This window comes from Meles meles, chromosome 20 (assembly GCF_922984935.1).
Source record: "Meles meles chromosome 20, mMelMel3.1 paternal haplotype, whole genome shotgun sequence".
NCBI classification, from domain to species: domain Eukaryota; kingdom Metazoa; phylum Chordata; class Mammalia; order Carnivora; family Mustelidae; genus Meles; species Meles meles.
In genome coordinates this window covers 41,336,651-41,355,066 of record NC_060085.1, presented here as the reverse complement: position 1 = coordinate 41,355,066, position 18,416 = coordinate 41,336,651, and the positions used below count along the sequence as shown (strand labels likewise).

Here is an 18,416-nt window from a genome sequence, read left to right as displayed (position 1 = left end):
TCTAGTACAGCACCCACATCCTCGCTGACCCTTCTCTCTGGGGAGAGTGTTGATAGAATCCAGATGGCAGTTTAGAGACCTATCTTTGTCATGGGGGGATTAATGTTGGGAAGAACAGTTAATGCTCATTTTAGGTTGTGATTTTGGTTTCTTTTGAATCCTATTTATAACATTATAGAGTGTGTGTGCGTCTTTGAGAGAATGGGGGGGAGGGAGGGAGAGAGAGAAGAGGTACGGAATGTGCGTTTTCTCACCCTTAGCTGTCTCTCTTGCCCTGGAAGGGGTCAATCGAATCACATTTAAAGTCATCCCTTTTCTCTTTAGAATATAGGGGTTTTGTGGGGTTTTTTTCTTTTAAAGAGAAAAATTTGGGGGCGTGTGGGTGGCTTAAAGCCTCTGCTTTAATCCCAGGGTCCTGGGATCGAGCCCCGCATCGGTCTCTCTGCTCAGCGGGGAGCCTGCTTCCTCCTCTCTCTCTCTCTCTGCCTACTATCTCTGTCAAAAAAAAATAAAGAGAAAAATTTTATATTTTCATAGTTACTTCTTAGCAAATGGAATTTATATGTATTTCTATGTACGGAAATTACTGTTAAGATAGATCTTCTTATGGCCTTAATGGAGAAGAATTTACTGTGATTGTAGGATTTGGAGTTTTTGTGAAAGATCCTGAAATTACTTTTCAAATGCTTTTGTTTGGCAACAATACATACTTGTGCCATTTAACTTACAAATCCATCTGTTCATCACTAGAAACTTAATCCACACACTTGGAGAGAATTCATCCCAGTGCTGTTTGGAAAGAAGTTCATGAACAAGCTGTGAGGGTTTTTTTTTATGGGTTTGTTGGACCTTTCGATTTTAAATAAAGGAAGGAGTTTAAGCAGTGAGCCGTTGCCTTTCCCAGAAAGTTTTGGTCCAGACTTTGAAAGATCTAAAGCAATTTGAGGTTGGAGATGAGAATTTATTAGGCTTGGGGTGGGGGGGGTGAGCTTTTCTGGTGTAAATCTGAACACATATAAAACACCTATTTTCACAGTCAGATTTTCGGCTATTTAAAAGTTTTAATAGTACTCTGAGCTGGGGAGTATATGGGAAGACACTCTAATGAGCTATCAGTGCATAATTTAGCAACATACATCCAATCTACATATCCTTGAACCTGATGGTTCCATTACTAGGGATTTGCTCCAGATACATACTGCAAAGGATATTTCATAGTACAGGTAGGGAGGTATTGGAGACAGCATTGTCTCTGGATTTGTAGGCTTAAGTGATAGAGGCAAGATAAGACGCACAGGGTGGGGAGAGCGTACTCTGTGCACACACATACCATCTGTGTGCATGAGAAAGGAACAGACATCTTTAAGAAAGTGATCTATGAAAAACGTTTCGCAAAGGATAAGTAAACTGCAGATAGGAGCTACATGGGGAAAAGGACCCTGGGTAGGGGGTGGCAGTGACTTCTTTTAAATACCTTTTGGTATGGTTTGAGGTATTTTACCATGTGTATATGTTAATTTTAGATTGAAACAAAAATTTTCACCCCATTGCCACCCCATGGAGCAGGAGTCCATTGCAGTGTAAGAGTGTAAGCTTTATTTTCATGACCAAGTTCGTGCCTAGCATTCATGTGTGTTTTTTTAACCCACAGGACAACCAAGATGGATCATCCACTGAAGGAATCTTTGTATCCAAAATAGTTGACAGCGGGCCGGCAGCCAAGGACGGAGGCCTGCAAATTCATGACAGGATTATTGAGGTATGTGAACGCTGGCTGGTGTCTTTTAATAGGCCGAATGCCATCGTGTCTTCGTCTCGTTGGGTGCAAGATGCTTGGTCGGGGAGGGAAGCCTAAGCTGGTGGATGGCTGGGCAGGAGAGCTCTCCTGTTGTGTGGGACGATGGAGAGTGCTGATCGCCTTGGTGTTAAGTTTTTGTTTATGTTAAATATAGAGAAGCCAGATTATGAGTGGCATGTTCACAATTTGGCTATCTTCCCGCGGCCTCGCATCTGTTTTGTATGCTTCAGTTAGAGCTGTGTGCGAAAGCCGTTGGAGAGTTGTGTGTTAGTTAGAACCAGATGAACAAACCTCTGTCGGGCACATTGTGTCGGCGATCGCGTCGTTTACCAGGCGAAAACCGGGGCCGCTCTGGAGGTCTGCTCGCGTCCTCTCGGCTCATGGCACACAGTTGGTGCTACAGATGCACTGTTGTCTCGCTGGGTTTGTCTGTCATGCGGTGGACAAGGTGACTGCCCAGGGATGTATAGGCAAAGGTCGACAGTCAGGATCGTCACTCCCATTGTCCCGAATTCTTCATTTTCAGGTCTTCGTGGAGCGTTTTAAGCCTTTATAGAGCAGGTTCATGGATTCGCTCTGGGGGAGGAAGACCTCTCACCTCACCACCCAGTGCACTGGGATAGGGTCACACAGCGTCCTTGGATGCCCCAGGTTGCCCAAAGGGCAGGAGTTATTCGTTGCCTCCTGGTATGGGTTCTTGGTGCAAAGTTGGACACAACGGGCTACTTTTTGCTGACCACTTTGACTGCTCTTTTGATGGGTCAGTACATGGATAAGTTGTCAGGTCTCCTGTGAGGAAGAAGTAAGATAGGAGAGTGCAGGATGATATGTTGAATCCCACAAGAAAGGCCCCCGGCCATAGCCATGACATGGCCCATTAGACGGGGAACTGGAAAAACCGCCCTGACTCCACTGACGCTGGTTCCAAACACATTGGCGGGGCGTTTGTATTTCTTGAGTGTTTTTGTGGTCTGTTTCCAAAACTTGGACCGAGTGGGAACTCGGACTGTGAGATAAGCTATAAGCGAAGTTCACATGAGCCACTGGAGGTTGGCCACATGCTTTTCCCGGGGAAGGGAGCCTGGAAGACAGAGAACAAAGTCTCGCCTTCCCAGTCTTGTTTGGATGAATTCCACGGTGTGCAAAGCAGTACACTTGAGGATCATTTATATCCTCGGGAAAACATACAGTTCAACCTCACAGGGAATGCTCACTGAACATGTTAGGGTCTAAGACTCATTCTTCTGAGGGAGCAGGTATGTTGTGGTAACGGACATATGAAAAGGATACTTGATTTTGTTTTCAGGACATTATTAATATTGTTACATCCCGTTGACTTTTCAAAGCACTCTGAAACTTGGAGCTCTTTCTACTGCCTGTTTTAGGGTCCCTCTTTGTACTTCCCAGGTCGGGGGAGTGGATTTTCCGTAACAGGAATTTGCTTGTGCAAGAGCACTTTCTTAAGAGCTCAAAGGCATCCTTACTTTTTCTTTCTTTCTTTCTTTCTTTTTTGTTTTTTTAAAGAGAGAATACATTTTCTGAGGCTATTGTTCAGAAAGATAAGTACAGCTTCCGTTGCCAAGGGTTTGGGGGAACAGCCAGTTTCTCTAAGTAATGGAATTTCATTGCTCTTATGTTTTGCAAATGAGAAATCTACAGCTGGGCAGGATTTTCTCTTGGCAAAGGGGGGATCCGTATTTGAAATGTGGAGGACGGTTTCTGGTAAGTCACATTCCTCTTTTGGATAGTATGTAAAATATTAATCACGGCCCCGTGTTGAGCTGGAAAAGAAGGGGGAGCACAACAGAACAACAATATATGTGTCACCGCAATTGACACACCGTGCCCTTCTCAGTTAAATCCTGATCTCTTTTGACAGGATACAGTGATTCCCATGACTGAAAAATATATACCCTGGTTCACGTCGTCTCTGTCGGAGCTCATTACCAGGCATGAATTTGATTATTTCAAGTGTGCCTGTGTTTCATCACAAAGAAGAGTTAGGCACTTTCTAGTTTTCCACCATATTTCTTCCTTTTCAGGGGAGTGGGCAGACAACCGCCGGATCTCCGCCGTAAGAACCTTTATTTTTGCAAGAGGGTGCTTTTATCTTAAACCAACAGAGACTCACCGAGTCTGGCCCTTAGTGCAGCATCTTCAGCAGTTCCTCTGCTCCTACTCCTCTCTGTCCCCTGAGACCGGAGTGGTGGTTCCCCCCACCCCCATCTCAGAGGCAGGCCCACTCCCTTTGTTTTTTTTTAATGACAGTTATTTTTTCAGGGCCACCCATCCTGCAAGGAAATGAAATTTGTAAGTAATATTTACATACATACACACCTAATTGTAAGCTCTCTATCGGCCATAATAGAAAAATAAAAGGAAGGTAATTGATAATAAAACATGTCATCGGGATGTAAACGGATGGGCACAGCGACGTTGGAAGACCCCATGATGCTGCAGGTGCTTGTGCCTCCTTGTGGACTCAACACGAGTTCCCCGCCGTCAGGGCTCCCAGCGTGGGCGGGTGGTGCTGGGGACTCCGGCGCTCGGAGCCCTGGGGTCATGTGATTTGGTTTCCTGCACTGGTGAGCTGGCTGTGGTTAAGTTTTGGCACCACGAAGTACAGTCTTCTTGTGATTTGCCCACCTCTGTGTGTGTGTGTGTGTGTGTGTGTGTTTAAAATTGTGCTAAAATTTTAAAAATTGTGCTAAAATATATATAACATAAAACTTAACCATTTTTAATCTTACTTTTCTGTGGCACTAAGTATGTTCACATTGTCATGCAGCTGTCACCACCATCCATCTCCAGAACTTTCTCATCTTCTTGCAGTGGAGCTGTGCCCATTGAACAACCCCCCACTCTCTTTAGCCCCACCTCTTGGAGGCCACCATTTTGCTTTCTGTTTCTATGCACTTGACCGCTCTAGATACCCCATGTAAGAGGAATCATACAGTCTTCGTCTTTTTGCGTCTGGCTCATTTCATGCAGCAGGATTCCCCCTGCAGGTTCGTCCATATTGGAAGATGCATCAGAATTGCCTCTTCCTTCAGACTCAGTACTGTCCCACTCTGTGTATAGATGCATGTACTGCATTTTGTTTCTCTCTCTGTCCGTTGACAGACACGCTTGGTTTACTCCGACCTTTTGACTGTTGTGAATAGTACTGCTGTGAACAGGGTGAACATTCTGTATATATTTAAACTGGGGGGGGGGGGGGAGAAGAATCCTTAGTGTTTAAATGTGACAGAGAGTTAGGTTCTCCACTCAGATCATTCTAAAGCATTTGTTATTTTACCTTCCCGACTGTCTGGCAGGATATGTGGAAGTCGCAGTAGAAGCATAATAATTGTGCAGTGCTTGGGACTCTGCGCATTGTGGTACTTCTAGCATCTCTGGTCCCCACCCTGATTATTATGCCCATAAGTGCCCCCACAGATTTCCAGCATGCTCTCAGGACGTGAAGGGGGTACCAGGGAGAATCACTGGATTAGGTCTTAGTCCAACACTTAGGGTGTAAGGTGGGCTACTCAGAGCGGAGCTGTCAACATTCCCCCGGACTGGCCTGACTGCTTGGATTCCCTCTCTGGGGGCTCTCAAGGCCTGATGAGAAAGGCTGACTGGCCCGGGCTGGAAATCTTGGGCCCCCTTGGATCAAGTGTCCTGTCAGCCCACATGGTTGCAACTTTGGAGTATGGCTGATGCTTTCTGTTGACACCTCCTGTTCCCATCTGCCCTGAATAGGGACAGACAAACGGTTGTGTCCACCCTTCCTCACATCTGACACTGAGATATAGCAACTTCTAACTTAGCATTTGTTTCTGATTTTTTTTTTATATGTGTCTTCTCCCTGTGTGTACTAATGAGCTGCCTCCGGCCCTTTTCATAACTTCTGACCTCACCTTTAGTTACTTATACTCAAACCTTATTTAGAAAACTTAATTTCTCCATTGTACTTTTTGTACTCATTCTAAATCATAAATGCCCCAGTGGTTCTAGTTTTTCTGTCTCAGAGCCTCACCTGCTTTCTGAATTCCCTTTTGAAGGCAAGGCAATGGTTGTATACCTCAGTACCACCAGATTTCTCAGAGGAACTATGCTTTTCTTCTTTGTAATAGCTTGAAACCTTTGGGAAAAAATCTTCCCAGTGCCCCCTGAGTGTGCATTAACCATTGTAAACAGGTTTCATGACAAATATAATGCTTGTTTCTGTAACCTCAAGAGTCTACTCTGGACCAATCACATTTTCCCCGATGCTACTGTAAGTGATTTCGAGAAACCAAAAGGTGAAAAAGTCATATATAGTTGACATTCTTTTCAAAAATCCCTTCGGGATGTCCCATGTGGGCAGCATGCATGTCTCCCTAAGTCCATCCAGCTGGTTTCCCCCGCACTGGAGCATCCTGGCACTGGAGCATCCCTCCGTCTCCTCCTCTCCTCGGCTGACTACCCTGTGAGGCATTTGACTTCTTATGCAAATACCGCATTTGGGTGAAGTGCTCATGCCAAGAAAAGCACAGAAAAACCAAAGCCTACTAAGAAACTAGCGAATTCACTTGGAGGCATGTGTGATCAATATGTTCATTTCTCTCCTCACTCAGTTTTTTTTAGCCACACGGCTGACCTAGCAGGTACATGACCTTATGATGTAACTCACTGAAACTTTGAAACCTCCGTGGAGCCCATCTGCAGGATCTGCCTTTTTTTGCCAGTTTTCAGGTTTCTTAAGTTGGAGAACTGAGCTCATGGCTGCATTCTGTGAGGCTCCCATTTGGTAGTAAGTGTGCTTCTGTAACAGTTGCTGGGTTAAATGGAATGTCCTGTTGTTCTCTGAGAGAGCAGATGTGATGGGGTGCAGTGAAGGGGTGGGGGGTTACCGAGAACCATTATTTTGTACAGTCTTCTGTGAAAAGTGTTCTTGGTGGAAGCGTGGGGATTTGAAGGCCCAATGTTGTGGTCACGGAGCTGTGAAACCTCAGGGGCTTTGGTGTAAACCAGTTACTCTGTTGTGTTTGCTGTGGGTTTAGTTAGCCTGTCATTGCTGATAAGGCTGGGTTACAGGATTGGCAAGAAAGGTTTAACAGTACCTTCCCTTCCAGAGCCAGACTCCGATAGAACAAAATGAGGTTTCACCATTTGTTACTGTTAGAAGGTACTGTTCTGAGACTGACAAAAATTGCAAAATGGGCTATGAATTCATCTGATGAAGCATTCGTTTAAAAAAAGAAAACTTACGTTTATTAAGATTCTCTTTTTTATCCTATTAACTTTTTTTGGCGTAATTTCAGACTTGTATAAATGAATTCCTGCATCACGTGTATCCAGATTCCCCAAATACTCACATCTGTTACATTGACTTGACTCCTCTTCACTCTTAATTCCTAAAGATAATCAGTGTGTGTTTTTTAGCGTTCTCTTCTATAACGGCAGCACATTTATCTAAACCAGGAAATTACCATTTGTGGGGCTCTGCTATCTACCAAAATTATTCAGATTCCACTAATAATCCCTATGATGCCCGTTACAAGTGAGAGGGAATCCCAGATCGCAGGTTTTATTTAGTTCTTAAGTATCTCTTACTTGATAGCACTTAGCTTCTGTCCTGCATGCTACTCGTATTTGGAAGAGTACAAACCAGGTCTTTTGTTGTGTGTCTCTCAGTTTGGATTTGTCTGTTGCTCAGGAGTATGGATTTAGGGGGCACATTTTGAGCAAGGGTACCACAGAAGTGATCATGTGGCCTTTTCTCAGCACGCCCTGTTGAGGGCCATTTGATATCAATTTGTACCTTCACTGGTGACATTAATTTGGACTGCTTGGTCCAAGTCCTATCTGCCAGACTTCTCCATTCACTATCAAGTTAATTTTTTCTCCTTTACCTCGTATCTTATGGGGGATATTTTGAGGCCATGTGAATATCCTGCTGTTCCTCAAACTTGAATACCCCTGTTTTATTGATTATTATTAAGATGGTGGGCAAACGGTGATTTTCTAACTGCATTCCTCTGTGTTTATTAGTTGGCTTTCCACTATAAGAAAGGGTATTCTTTCCCCCCTATTTTTATCTGCCTGTTTATCTGCATTTATCCGTTCATTTCATCCGTCCATCTCAGTATGGACGCATAGATTCTTATAATTTGGTTGTTACGTGGACCAATTTTGGCCAGACAGAGCCCTTTAAAAGATGGTACCTATATCCTTTTGATGTGTTCCCATCATTTTTTGAGTACTTTCCTTCTTTCTGTTACCACAGGATGTTTCTGGTTCATTCTGTACTTGGCTTGCCCCAGTTCTGCCATTAGCTACTTTTCCAAGTAGCTCAGGCTCCATTTGGTGAGGTATAGTGTTTGAAACCATAATATGGGTGCTAGGCTGATCATTATGATTGTGGTTTCATTGCTTTTTTAATTAATTAATTTTTTGAGAGAGTACACATGCACGAGCATGTAAACTGAGGTGGTGGGGCGGGGAGAAGGAGAGAGAGAATCTCAAAGAGACTCCCCGCAGAGTGGGGAGCCCAGTGCAAGGCTCAATCTCATGACCTGGAGAGCATGACCAGAGCTGAAACCAAGAGTCAGACACTTAACCAACTGAGCTACCTAGGCCCCTGGGTTTCATTACTTCTATGCACTCTCAGTAGGTAGAGCTGGAAAATGTAAATATGCACATATCAACACACACACATAGTATCATCATTGTCCACATTAATACCTCTGCATTTATTTCTTTATTCATTCTTCTTTATATATTTGAAAACTATGCCTTTATCAGTATCTCGAGTTCCATTCCAAGTCAGCATGGCTAATTCTTTTCTTCCTCTTTAAATATTTGTAGCTCTTAAGAGAGTCCCTTTTGAAGTAGTGATGAATGCACTCTTTTCCTTTGAATCAAATCTCTGACCTTTGCTTCGATGTTATCAGTGAATTAAAAATTGTTGATGAAAATTGTTTAAAATCTTTATTATTTTGGTTTGATTTGGGAGGAAAAAATGTGCTATAAACTAGATGATTGGGTAATATATTTTTTAAGGGTAAGAAAAGCTGAGTATTTCTTGTGTAATTGTATACAGGAAATTACTACTACTAAACAGGCATAGATAGACACAAGCCCTTTCTGGGCAGTGTTAGAAATAAACACATGAGCTTTTCCTGCTGTCTTCTGCAGTGACTGATACCCACTGACCATGTTCAATAGAGGAGAGGAGGGAATCCTGGGGCAGTTATTTTCTTAGAACTAAAACCTATTCGTGTCAATTTGAAATTTCTTTTTTTTTTTTTTTTTGGCTATTCCATTTTATTTATTTTTTCAGCGTAACAGTATTCATTCTTTTTGCACAACACCCAGTGCTCCATGCAAAACGTGCCCTCCCCATTACCCACCACCTGTTCCCCCAACCTCCCACCCCTGACCCTTCAAAACCCTCAGGTTCTTTTTCAGAGTCCATAGTCTCTTATGGTTTGCCTCCCCTTCCAAATTTTTTTTTTAATAAACATATAATGTATTTTTATCCCCAGGGGTACAGGTCTGTGAATCGCCAGGTTTACACACTTCACAGCACTCACGATAGCACTTACCCTCCCCAATGTCCATAGCCCCCTCCCCCTCTCCCAATCCCACCTCCCCCCAGCAACCCCCAGTTTGTTTTGTGAGATTAAGAGTCATTTATGGTTTGTCTCCCTCCCAATCCCATCTGGTTTCATTTATTCTTCTCCTATCCCCCTACCCCCGCCATGTTGCTTCTCCATGTCCTCATATCAGGGAGATCATATGATAGTTGTCTTTCTCCGATTGACTTATTTCACTAAGCATGATACGCTCTAGTTCCATCCACGTCGTCGCAAATGGCAAGATTTCATTGCTTTTGATGGCTGCATAGTATTCCATTGTGTATATATACCACATCTTCTTTATCCATTCATCTGTTGATGGACATCTAGGTTCTTTCCATAGTCTGGCTATTGTAGACATTGCTGCTATAAACATTCGGGTACACGTGCCCCTTCGGATCACTATGTTTGTATCTTTAGGGTAAATACCCAGTAGTGCAATTGCTGGGTCATAGGGTAGTTCTATTTTCAACATTTTGAGGAACCTCCATGCTGTTTTCCAGAGTGGTTGCACCAGCTTGCATTCCCACCAACAGTGGAGGAGGGTTCCCCTTTCTCCACATCCTCGCCAGCATCTGTCATTTCCTGACTTGTTAATTTTAGCCATTCTGACTGGTGTGAGGTGATATCTCATTGTGGTTTTGATTTGTATTTCCCTGATGCCGAGTGACGTGGAGCACTTTTTCATGTGTCTGTTGGCCATCTGGATGTCTTCTTTGCAGAAATGTCTGTTCATGTCCTCTGCCCATTTCTTGATTGGATTGTTTGTTCTTTGGGTGTTGAGTTTGCTAAGTTCCTTATAGATTTTGGATACTACCCTTTATCTGATATGTCGTTTGCAAATATCTTCTCCCATTCTGTCAGTTGTCTTTTGGTTTTGTGAACTGTTTCCTTTGCTGTGCAAAAGCTTTTGATCTTGATGAAATCCCAATAGTTCATTTTTGCCCTTGCTTCCCTTGCCTTTGCCGTTGTTCCTAGGAAGATGTTGCTACGGCTGAGGTCGAAGAGGTTGCTGCCTGCGTTCTCCTCAAGGATTTTGATGGATTCCTTTCTCACATTGAGGTCCTTCATCCATTTGGAGTCTATTTTCGTGTGTGGTGTAAGGAAGTGGTCCAATTTCATTTTTCTGCATGTGGCTGTCCAATTTTCCCAGCACCATTTATTGAAGAGGCTATCTTTTTTCCATTGGACATTCTTTCCTGCTTTGTCGAAGATTAGTTGACCATAGAGTTGAGGGTCGATTTCTGGGCTCTCTATTCTGTTCCACTGATCTATGTGTCTGTTTTTGTGCCAGTACCATGCTGTCTTGATGATGACAGCTTTGTAATAGAGCTTGAAGTCCGGAATTGTGATGCCACCAACTTTGGCTTTCTTTTTCAATATTCCTTTGGCTATTCGAGGTCTTTTCTGGTTCCATATAAATTTTAGGATTATTTGTTCCATTTCTTTGAAAAAAATGGATGGTATTTTGATAGGGATTGCATTAAATGTGTAGATTGCTTTAGGTAGCATAGACATTTTCACAATATTTATTCTTCCAATCCAGGAGCATGGAACATTTTTCCATTTTTTTGTGTCTTCCTCAATTTCTTTCATGAGTACTTTATAATTTTCTGTGTATAGATTCTTAGTCTCTTTGGTTAGGTTTATTCCTAGGTATCTTATAGTTTTGGGTACAATTGTAAATGGGATTGACTCCTTAATTTCTCTTTCTTCTGTCTTGTTGTTGGTGTACAGAAATGCAACTGATTTCTGTGCATTGATTTTATATCCTGACACTTTACTGAATTCCTGTACAAGTTCTAGCAGTTTTGGAGTGGAGTCTTTTGGGTTTTCCACATATAGTATCATATCATCTGCGAAGAGTGATAGTTTGACTTCTTCTTTACCAATTTGGATGCCTTTAATTTCTTTTTTTTGTCTGATTGCTGAGGCTAGGACTTCTAGTACTATGTTGAATAGCAGTGGTGATAATGGACATCCCTGCCGTGTTCCTGACCTTAATGGAAAAGCTTTCAGTTTTTCTCCATTGAGAATGATATTTGCGGAGGGTTTTTCATAGATGGCTTTGATAATATTGAGGTATGTGCCCTCTATCCCTACACTTTGAAGAGTTTTGATCAGGAAGGGATGCTGTACTTTGTCAAATGCTTTTTCAGCATCTATTGAGAGTATCATATGGTTCTTGTTCTTTCTTTTATTAATATGTTCTATCACATTGATTGATTTGCGTATGTTGAACCAACCCTGCAGCCCTGGAATAAATCCCACTTGATCGTGGTGAATAATCCTTTTAATGTACTGTTGAATCCTATTGGCTAGTATTTTGGCGAGAATTTTTGCATCTGTGTTCATCAAGGATATTGGTCTGTAGTTCTCTTTTTTGGTGGGATCCTTGTCTGGTTTTGGGATCAAGGTGATGCTGGCCTCATAAAATGAGTTTGGAAGTTTTCCTTCCATTTCTATTTTTTGGAACAGTTTCAGGAGAATAGGAATTAGTTCTTCTTTAAATGTTTGGTAGAATTCCCCTGGGAAGCTGTCTGGCCCTGGGCTTTTGTTTGGAGATTTTTGATGACTGTTTCAATCTCCTTACTGGTTATGGGCCTGTTCAGGTTTTCTATTTCTACCTGGTTCAGTTGTGGTAGTTTATATGTCTCTAGGAATGCATCCATTTCTTCCAGATTGTCCAATTTGTTGGCGTAGAGTTGCTCATAGTATGTTCTTATAATTGTCTGTATTTCTTTGGTGTTAGTTGTGATCTCTCCTCTTTCATTCATGATTTTATTTATTTGGGTCCTTTCTCTTTTCTTTTTGATGAGTCTGGCCAGGGGTTTATCAATCTTATTGATTCTTTCAAAGAACCAGCTCCTAGTTTCATTGATTTTTTCTATTGTTTTTTTGGTTTCTATTTCATTGATTTCTGCTCTGATCTTTATGATTTCTCTTCTCCTGCTGGGTTTAGGGTTTCCTTCTTGTTCTTTCTCCAGCTCCTTTACGCGTAGGGTTAGGTTGTGTACTTGAGACCTTTCTTGTTTCTTGAGAAAGGCTTGTACCGCTATATATTTTCCTCTCAGGACTGCCTTTGCTGTGTCCCACAGATTTTGAACTGTTGTGTTTTCATTATCATTTGTTTCCATGAATTTTTTCAATTCTTCTTTAATTTCCTGGTTAACCCATTCATTCTTTAGAAGGATGCTGTCTAGTCTCCATGTATTTGGGTTCTTTCCAGCTTTCCTCTTGTGATTGAGTTCTAGCTTCAGAGCATTGTGGTCTGAAAATATGCAGGGAATAATCCTAATCTTTTGATACCGGTTGAGACCTGATTTGTGACCCAGGATGTGATCTATTCTGGAGAAGGTTCCATGTGCACTAGAGAAGAATGTGTATTCTGTTGCTTTGGGATGAAATGTTCTGAATATATCTGTGATGTCCATCTGGTCCAGTGTGTCATTTAAGGCCTTTATTTCCTTGTTGATCTTTGGATTGGATGATCTGTCCATTTCAGTGAGGGGAGTGTTCAAGTCCCCTACTATTATTGTATTATTATTGATGTGTTTCTTTGATTTTGTTATTAATTGGTTGATATAGTTGGCTGCTCCCACGTTAGGGGCATAGATATTTAAAATGGTTAGATCTTCTTGTTGGACAGACCCTTTGAGTAGGATATAGTGTCCTTCCTCATCTCTTATTATAGTCTTTGGCTTGAAATCTAATTGATCTGATATAAGGATTGCCACCCCAGCTTTCTTGTGATGCCCATTAGCATGGTAAATTGTTTTCCACCCCCTCACTTTAAATCTGGAGGTGTCTTCGCGTCTAAAATGAGTTTCTTGTAGGCAACATACTGATGGGTTTTGTTTTTTTTATCCATTCTGATACCCTGTGTCTTTTGATTGGGGCATTTAGCCCATTAACATTCAGGGTAACTATTGAGAGATATGAATTTAGTGCCATTATTAGCCTGTAAGGTGACTGTTACTGTATATTGTCTCTGTACCTTTCTGATCTACTACTTTTAGGCTCTCTCTTTGCTTAGAGGACCCCTTTCAATATTTCCTGTAGAGCTGGTTTGGTGTTTGCAAATTCTTTCAGTTTTTGTTTGTCCTGGAAGCTTGTGATCTCTCCTTCTATTTTCAATGATAGCCTAGCTGGATAGAGTATTCTTGGCTGCATGTTTTTCTCGTTTAGTGCTCTGAATATATCATGCCAGCTCTTTCCGGCCTCCCAGGTCTCTGTGGATAAGTCTGCCGCCAATCTAATATTTTTACCATTGTATGTTACAGACTTCTTTTCTCGGGCTGCTTTCAGGATTTTCTCTTTGGCACTAAGACTTGTAAATTTTACTATTAGGTGACGGGGTGTGGACCTATTCTTGTTGACTTTGAGGGGGGTTCTCTGCACCTCCTGGATTTTAATGCTTGTTCCCTTTGCCATATTAGGGAAATTCTCTCCAATGATTCTCTCCAATAGACCTTCTGCTCCCCTCTCTGTTTCTTCTTCTTCTGGAATCCCAATTATTCTAATGTTGTTTCGTCTTATGGTGTCACTTATCTCTCGAATTCTCCCCTCATGGTCCAGTAACTGTTTGTCCCTCTTTTGCTCGGCTTCTTTATTCTCTGTCATTTGGTCTTCTATATCACTAATTCTTTCTTCTGCCTCATTTATCCTAGCAGTGAGAGCCTCCATTTTTGATTGCACCTCATTAATAGCTTTTTTGATTTCAACTTGGTTAGATTTTAGTTCTTTAATTTCTCCAGAAAGGGCTTTAATATCTCCAGAGAGGGTTTCTCTAATATCTTCCATGCCTTTTTCGAGCCCGGCTAGAATGTTCAGAATCGTCATTCTGAACTCTTGATCTGACATATTACCAATGTCTGTGTTGATTAGGTCCCTAGCCTTCGGTACTGTCTCTTGTTCTTTTGTTTGTGGTGATTTTTTCCGCCTTGTCATTTTGTCCAGATAAGAGGATATGAAGGAGCAAATAAACTATTAAAAGGGTGGCAAAGACCCCAGAAAAATGCGCTGTAACCAAATCAGAAGAGACCCCTAATTGTGGGGGGGAGAAAGGGGATAAAAACAGGTTATGAAAAAAAAGAAAAAAAAAAAAGGAAAAAAAAAAGAAAAAAATTTAAAAAATAAAACAAATAAAAAAATATAAAAAAGAAAGAAAAAGTATATATATTTAGATGAACTAGTCAAAAAACGTTAAAAAAGAAAAGGGTAAAAGTTTTAAAAAATTTAGCAGAAGAAGAAAAAAGAAAAAAAATTGAAAAAAGAAAAAAAAAATTGAAGTAGCCACAAGACTAAAGAATCATGGGGAGAAAGCCATGAGTTCCGTGCTTTGCTTTCTCCTCCTCTGGAATTGCCCTGCTGTCTTAGGAATTGAACCTGCTTTCTCCTTGATAGATGAACTTCGTCCTGGCTGGATATTTTGTTGATCTTCTGGGGGAGGGGCCTGTTGTAGTGACTCTCAAGTGTCTTTGCCCGAGGCGGGATTGCACCGCCCTTACCGGCGGCCGGACTAAGTAATCGGCTCGGGTTCGCTTTTGGGAGCTTCTGTTCCCTGAACGCTTTCCGTAGAGTTCCGGAGGACGGGAATGAAAATGGCGGCCTCCTAGTCTCCAGCCCGGAGGAGCCGGATCCTGGGGCCCCACTCGTCAGTGCGCCCCCAGAGGACAGCACCCAATCACTCCCGTATCCCCAGCCTCTAGCCGCACTCCGAGCTCACCCAGCCTGCGACCAGTTCAAGGTAACCCCGAGCTGAGAGTTCAGTCCTCGGCTCTGTCTCTGCAGCCAGCTTCTCCGTTCTAATACCTGCGAGCTCTCCGACACTCTGACACCCCCATCCTTCTGTGACCCTGCGGGGCCTGGGGCCACGCTGACTCTGCGTGGGCTTCACCCTGGTTTAGCCTCTGGAGCAATGTCCCTCAGTGGAACAGACTTTTAAAAGTCCTGATTTTGTGCTCCGTTCCTCCGCCGCTTGCCGGGAGCCGGCCCCTCCCCCCGCGGTCTATCTTCCCGTCGTTTTAGATTCACTTCTCCGCCAGTCCTACCTTTCAGAAAGTGGTTGATTTTCTGTTTCTAGAGTTGCTGTTCTTCTTCTCTTCGCTCTCCCGTTGGATTTGTAGGTGTTTGCAATGTTTAGATAAGCTATCGAGCTGATCTCCTGCTACCTGATGTAGTCTCAGCCTGCTACCTCTCCACCATCTTGCGCTGCCGGATCCAATTTGAAATTTCTAACTATTGCCTCATTTACCTAAGTAATGTTTTGATGAAGGAGACTTGGTATCATCTAACCCATATCGCAAAGACTCTTTGTCACCTGTGAAAATAACCGGGTTTTAGAGATCGCTTTTTAGTATGGATTCCAACTCTCCATTTCCAGAGACAGAGATGAGAGTTTTATTTTACATACTGATTTTGATGGATACACAGTGTTAAACCCTGGATTGTCATGTGGAAAGTTTTCGATGTCATGTCTGGATGGGATGGGGATGAGTGTGGTGGTCATTTTTTTTTTTAAGATTTTATTTTTAAGTAATCTCCACACCCAACATGGGGCTCAAACTTACAACCCCAAAACCAAGAGTTGCACACTCTAACAACTGAGCCAGATAGGAGCCCTGAGTGTGGTGGTCATTTAATGATAGTTGCCTTCAGCACAGGGAGGAGAAGGATGACATTCTGGCTGGGTATTTGCTAGAATGGACCCCCTAAGGGATGTTTTTGGAGTGACTGTATTATCATTTGCAAGTCATGACTCTGATTTCATTGGCATTGAATATAGTCAATTATCATGTATCAGTCTTTTTGGTCTTCACATGTAAAATAAAGCAAACACCTTCATATATATATGTATATATATATTTTTTCCTTTTCCTGCCTCTGTGTTTAACCATTTTCATCTTACTTAATGGCCTATATTACAGCAGTGGAAGATCCTGCCAAAATGATTTAATGTTCCTCTAAAATGCAGCTGGTTCTTTTAGTACTAGAAGGTACATACTGAGGTGGAAAAAGCCCCGAGATTTAGAGCAAGACACCCAAGTTCAAGTCCCCACCCAGGTACCTACTCTGTGGTCTCAGTATCCTCAGTGCTGAGCCTTGACTTCTTCATTTCTAAAGTGGAAGAGCATTACTGGCTCCCTTACCTGTCATACTCTACAGGTAGATCAAGGAGATAATATAGGTCAGGGATTTTGCTATTAAGTATAAATGTGAAGAATTGGCTTTTTTTTTTAATTAAAATTTTAGCATCTGACACAAGAACTTAATACCAAATCTAAGTATAGATGTCAGCAAAAATAATTTTGAGGGGCACCTGGGTGGCTCAGTGGGTTAAAGCCTCTGTCTTTGGCTCAGGTCTCCTGGAATCGAGCCCCACATTGGGCTCTCTGCTCAGCGGGGAACCTGCTTCTCTCTCTCTCTGTGCCTGCCTCTCTGCCTACTTGTGATCTCTGTCTATCAAATAAATAAATAATCTTAAATAATAATAATAATAATAATAATTTTTGAGATCCGTTTTCCTCTTGTTCTGTGTTTTAGGAAGAATGTAGTGTTGCCGCTGTAGGATTATTGAGAAAACTCTGATCTATTTCAGGGACTCACCTTCTCTAGAATTAACACTGACCAATTAAAGCCAAATATACCACCTTAAATCCCTGCCTTTAAAACAAATTCTGTATTCATTGTTTCTAGAGACTATACTGGTGTATTGACTTTGTTATGTTTATTAGTGTCGTTGTTATTGTCCCATTATTTTGCTGTTAAAATTAGCTTTTCAAAAAAAACAGGTTTCAGTGAACATCTTTGTAACAGACATCGCTGTACACCAGCCATATAAACATACAGATCAAGAATGGGACATAGGGCATGATGCAATTTGTGTATTTTAAAGGCATTTATATATATTAGTCTTTTCATAGGAAAAATACTCTGAGCTAATAAACATTTTATAGTTATTACAGTAATTTTGTGGGGTGGGATTATGGGCAGTAAGTTTGATTTCTGAAGTCACATTTCTGTAATGTTGGAATTCTCCAAAGTGAGTATTATTTTTATAATCCATAAAAAAGCGAAGGTGAAAAGTGTGATGAGTTAGAAGTTTCTTCTGAGTTTTAAGTGTTACAAGGCTAACTGCTGCTTGTATGTTTCCTCTAAAATGTCAGTTGACATTCTCAGGGCGCCCGGTGGCTCAGTCAGTTGAGTGTCTAACTCTTGACTCAGGTCGTGATCTCAGGTTTCTGAGACGGAGCCTCACCTTGGGCTCCTTGCTCAGTGGGGAGTCTGCTTGAGATTCTCTCTCTCCCTCTCCCCCCAACCCCGTTCCAGTGCTCTCGCTCACTCACTCTTACCAATATGAGTAAATCTTCAAATAAATAGAAACAAAACATGACTTGACATTCTCATCTATGAAAGCTCATAGCATCTGCCTCAGGCCTGGAGATGTGTGAGAAGCTAGTTTTAGGCTGAAACTCTGGGAACAGAGCATTGACTGCCCCCCCACCCCAAGGCGAGCACACCCCCCCCCCCCACCGCCCTGTCCCAGCTCAGATGAATCAAAGTTCACTTCCTTTGACACTGTGTACGGCTCCACAGAAGGTTTCAGTCTATCCCTCATGGCCATCTCTTAATAAAAATACTTAATTCGATCATTTACAAAGCATTTTAAAATCAAGACTAAATCAGAAGGGACTGGTGTCCCCATTAAATTTTTTGGATACAGATTAGGTCAAAAAGGTAAATTTTTGGTTATTTCCCAAGGGCAACAAAGCAAAACCACAAACGCTTGACTAACAGTACAGTTAAGAGGCACCTGGGTGGCTCAGTGGGTTAAACCTCTGCCTTCGGCTCAGGTCATGATCTCAGGGTCCTGAGATCAGCCCTGCATGGGGCTCTCTGCTCAGCGGGGAGCCTGCTACCTCTTCTTTCTCTACCTGCCTCTCTGCCTACGTGTGATCTCTTTCTCTCTGTCAAATAAATAAAATCTTAAAAAGCATTACAGATAAGAT

At 42.2% G+C, this 18,416-nt stretch overlaps 1 protein-coding gene across 1 annotated transcript in view; it reads left to right on the top strand.

The window, feature by feature from the left end:
* The window catches only part of PDZRN3 (PDZ domain containing ring finger 3), a 252,182-nt gene that overhangs the window by 19,929 nt on the left and 213,837 nt on the right, over positions 1-18,416 (top strand). The window contains exon 3 of the mRNA XM_045992155.1: positions 1,652-1,759. Coding sequence (XP_045848111.1) covers positions 1,652-1,759 — 108 coding nt within the window. The remainder of the gene's footprint in view (positions 1-1,651; positions 1,760-18,416) is intronic.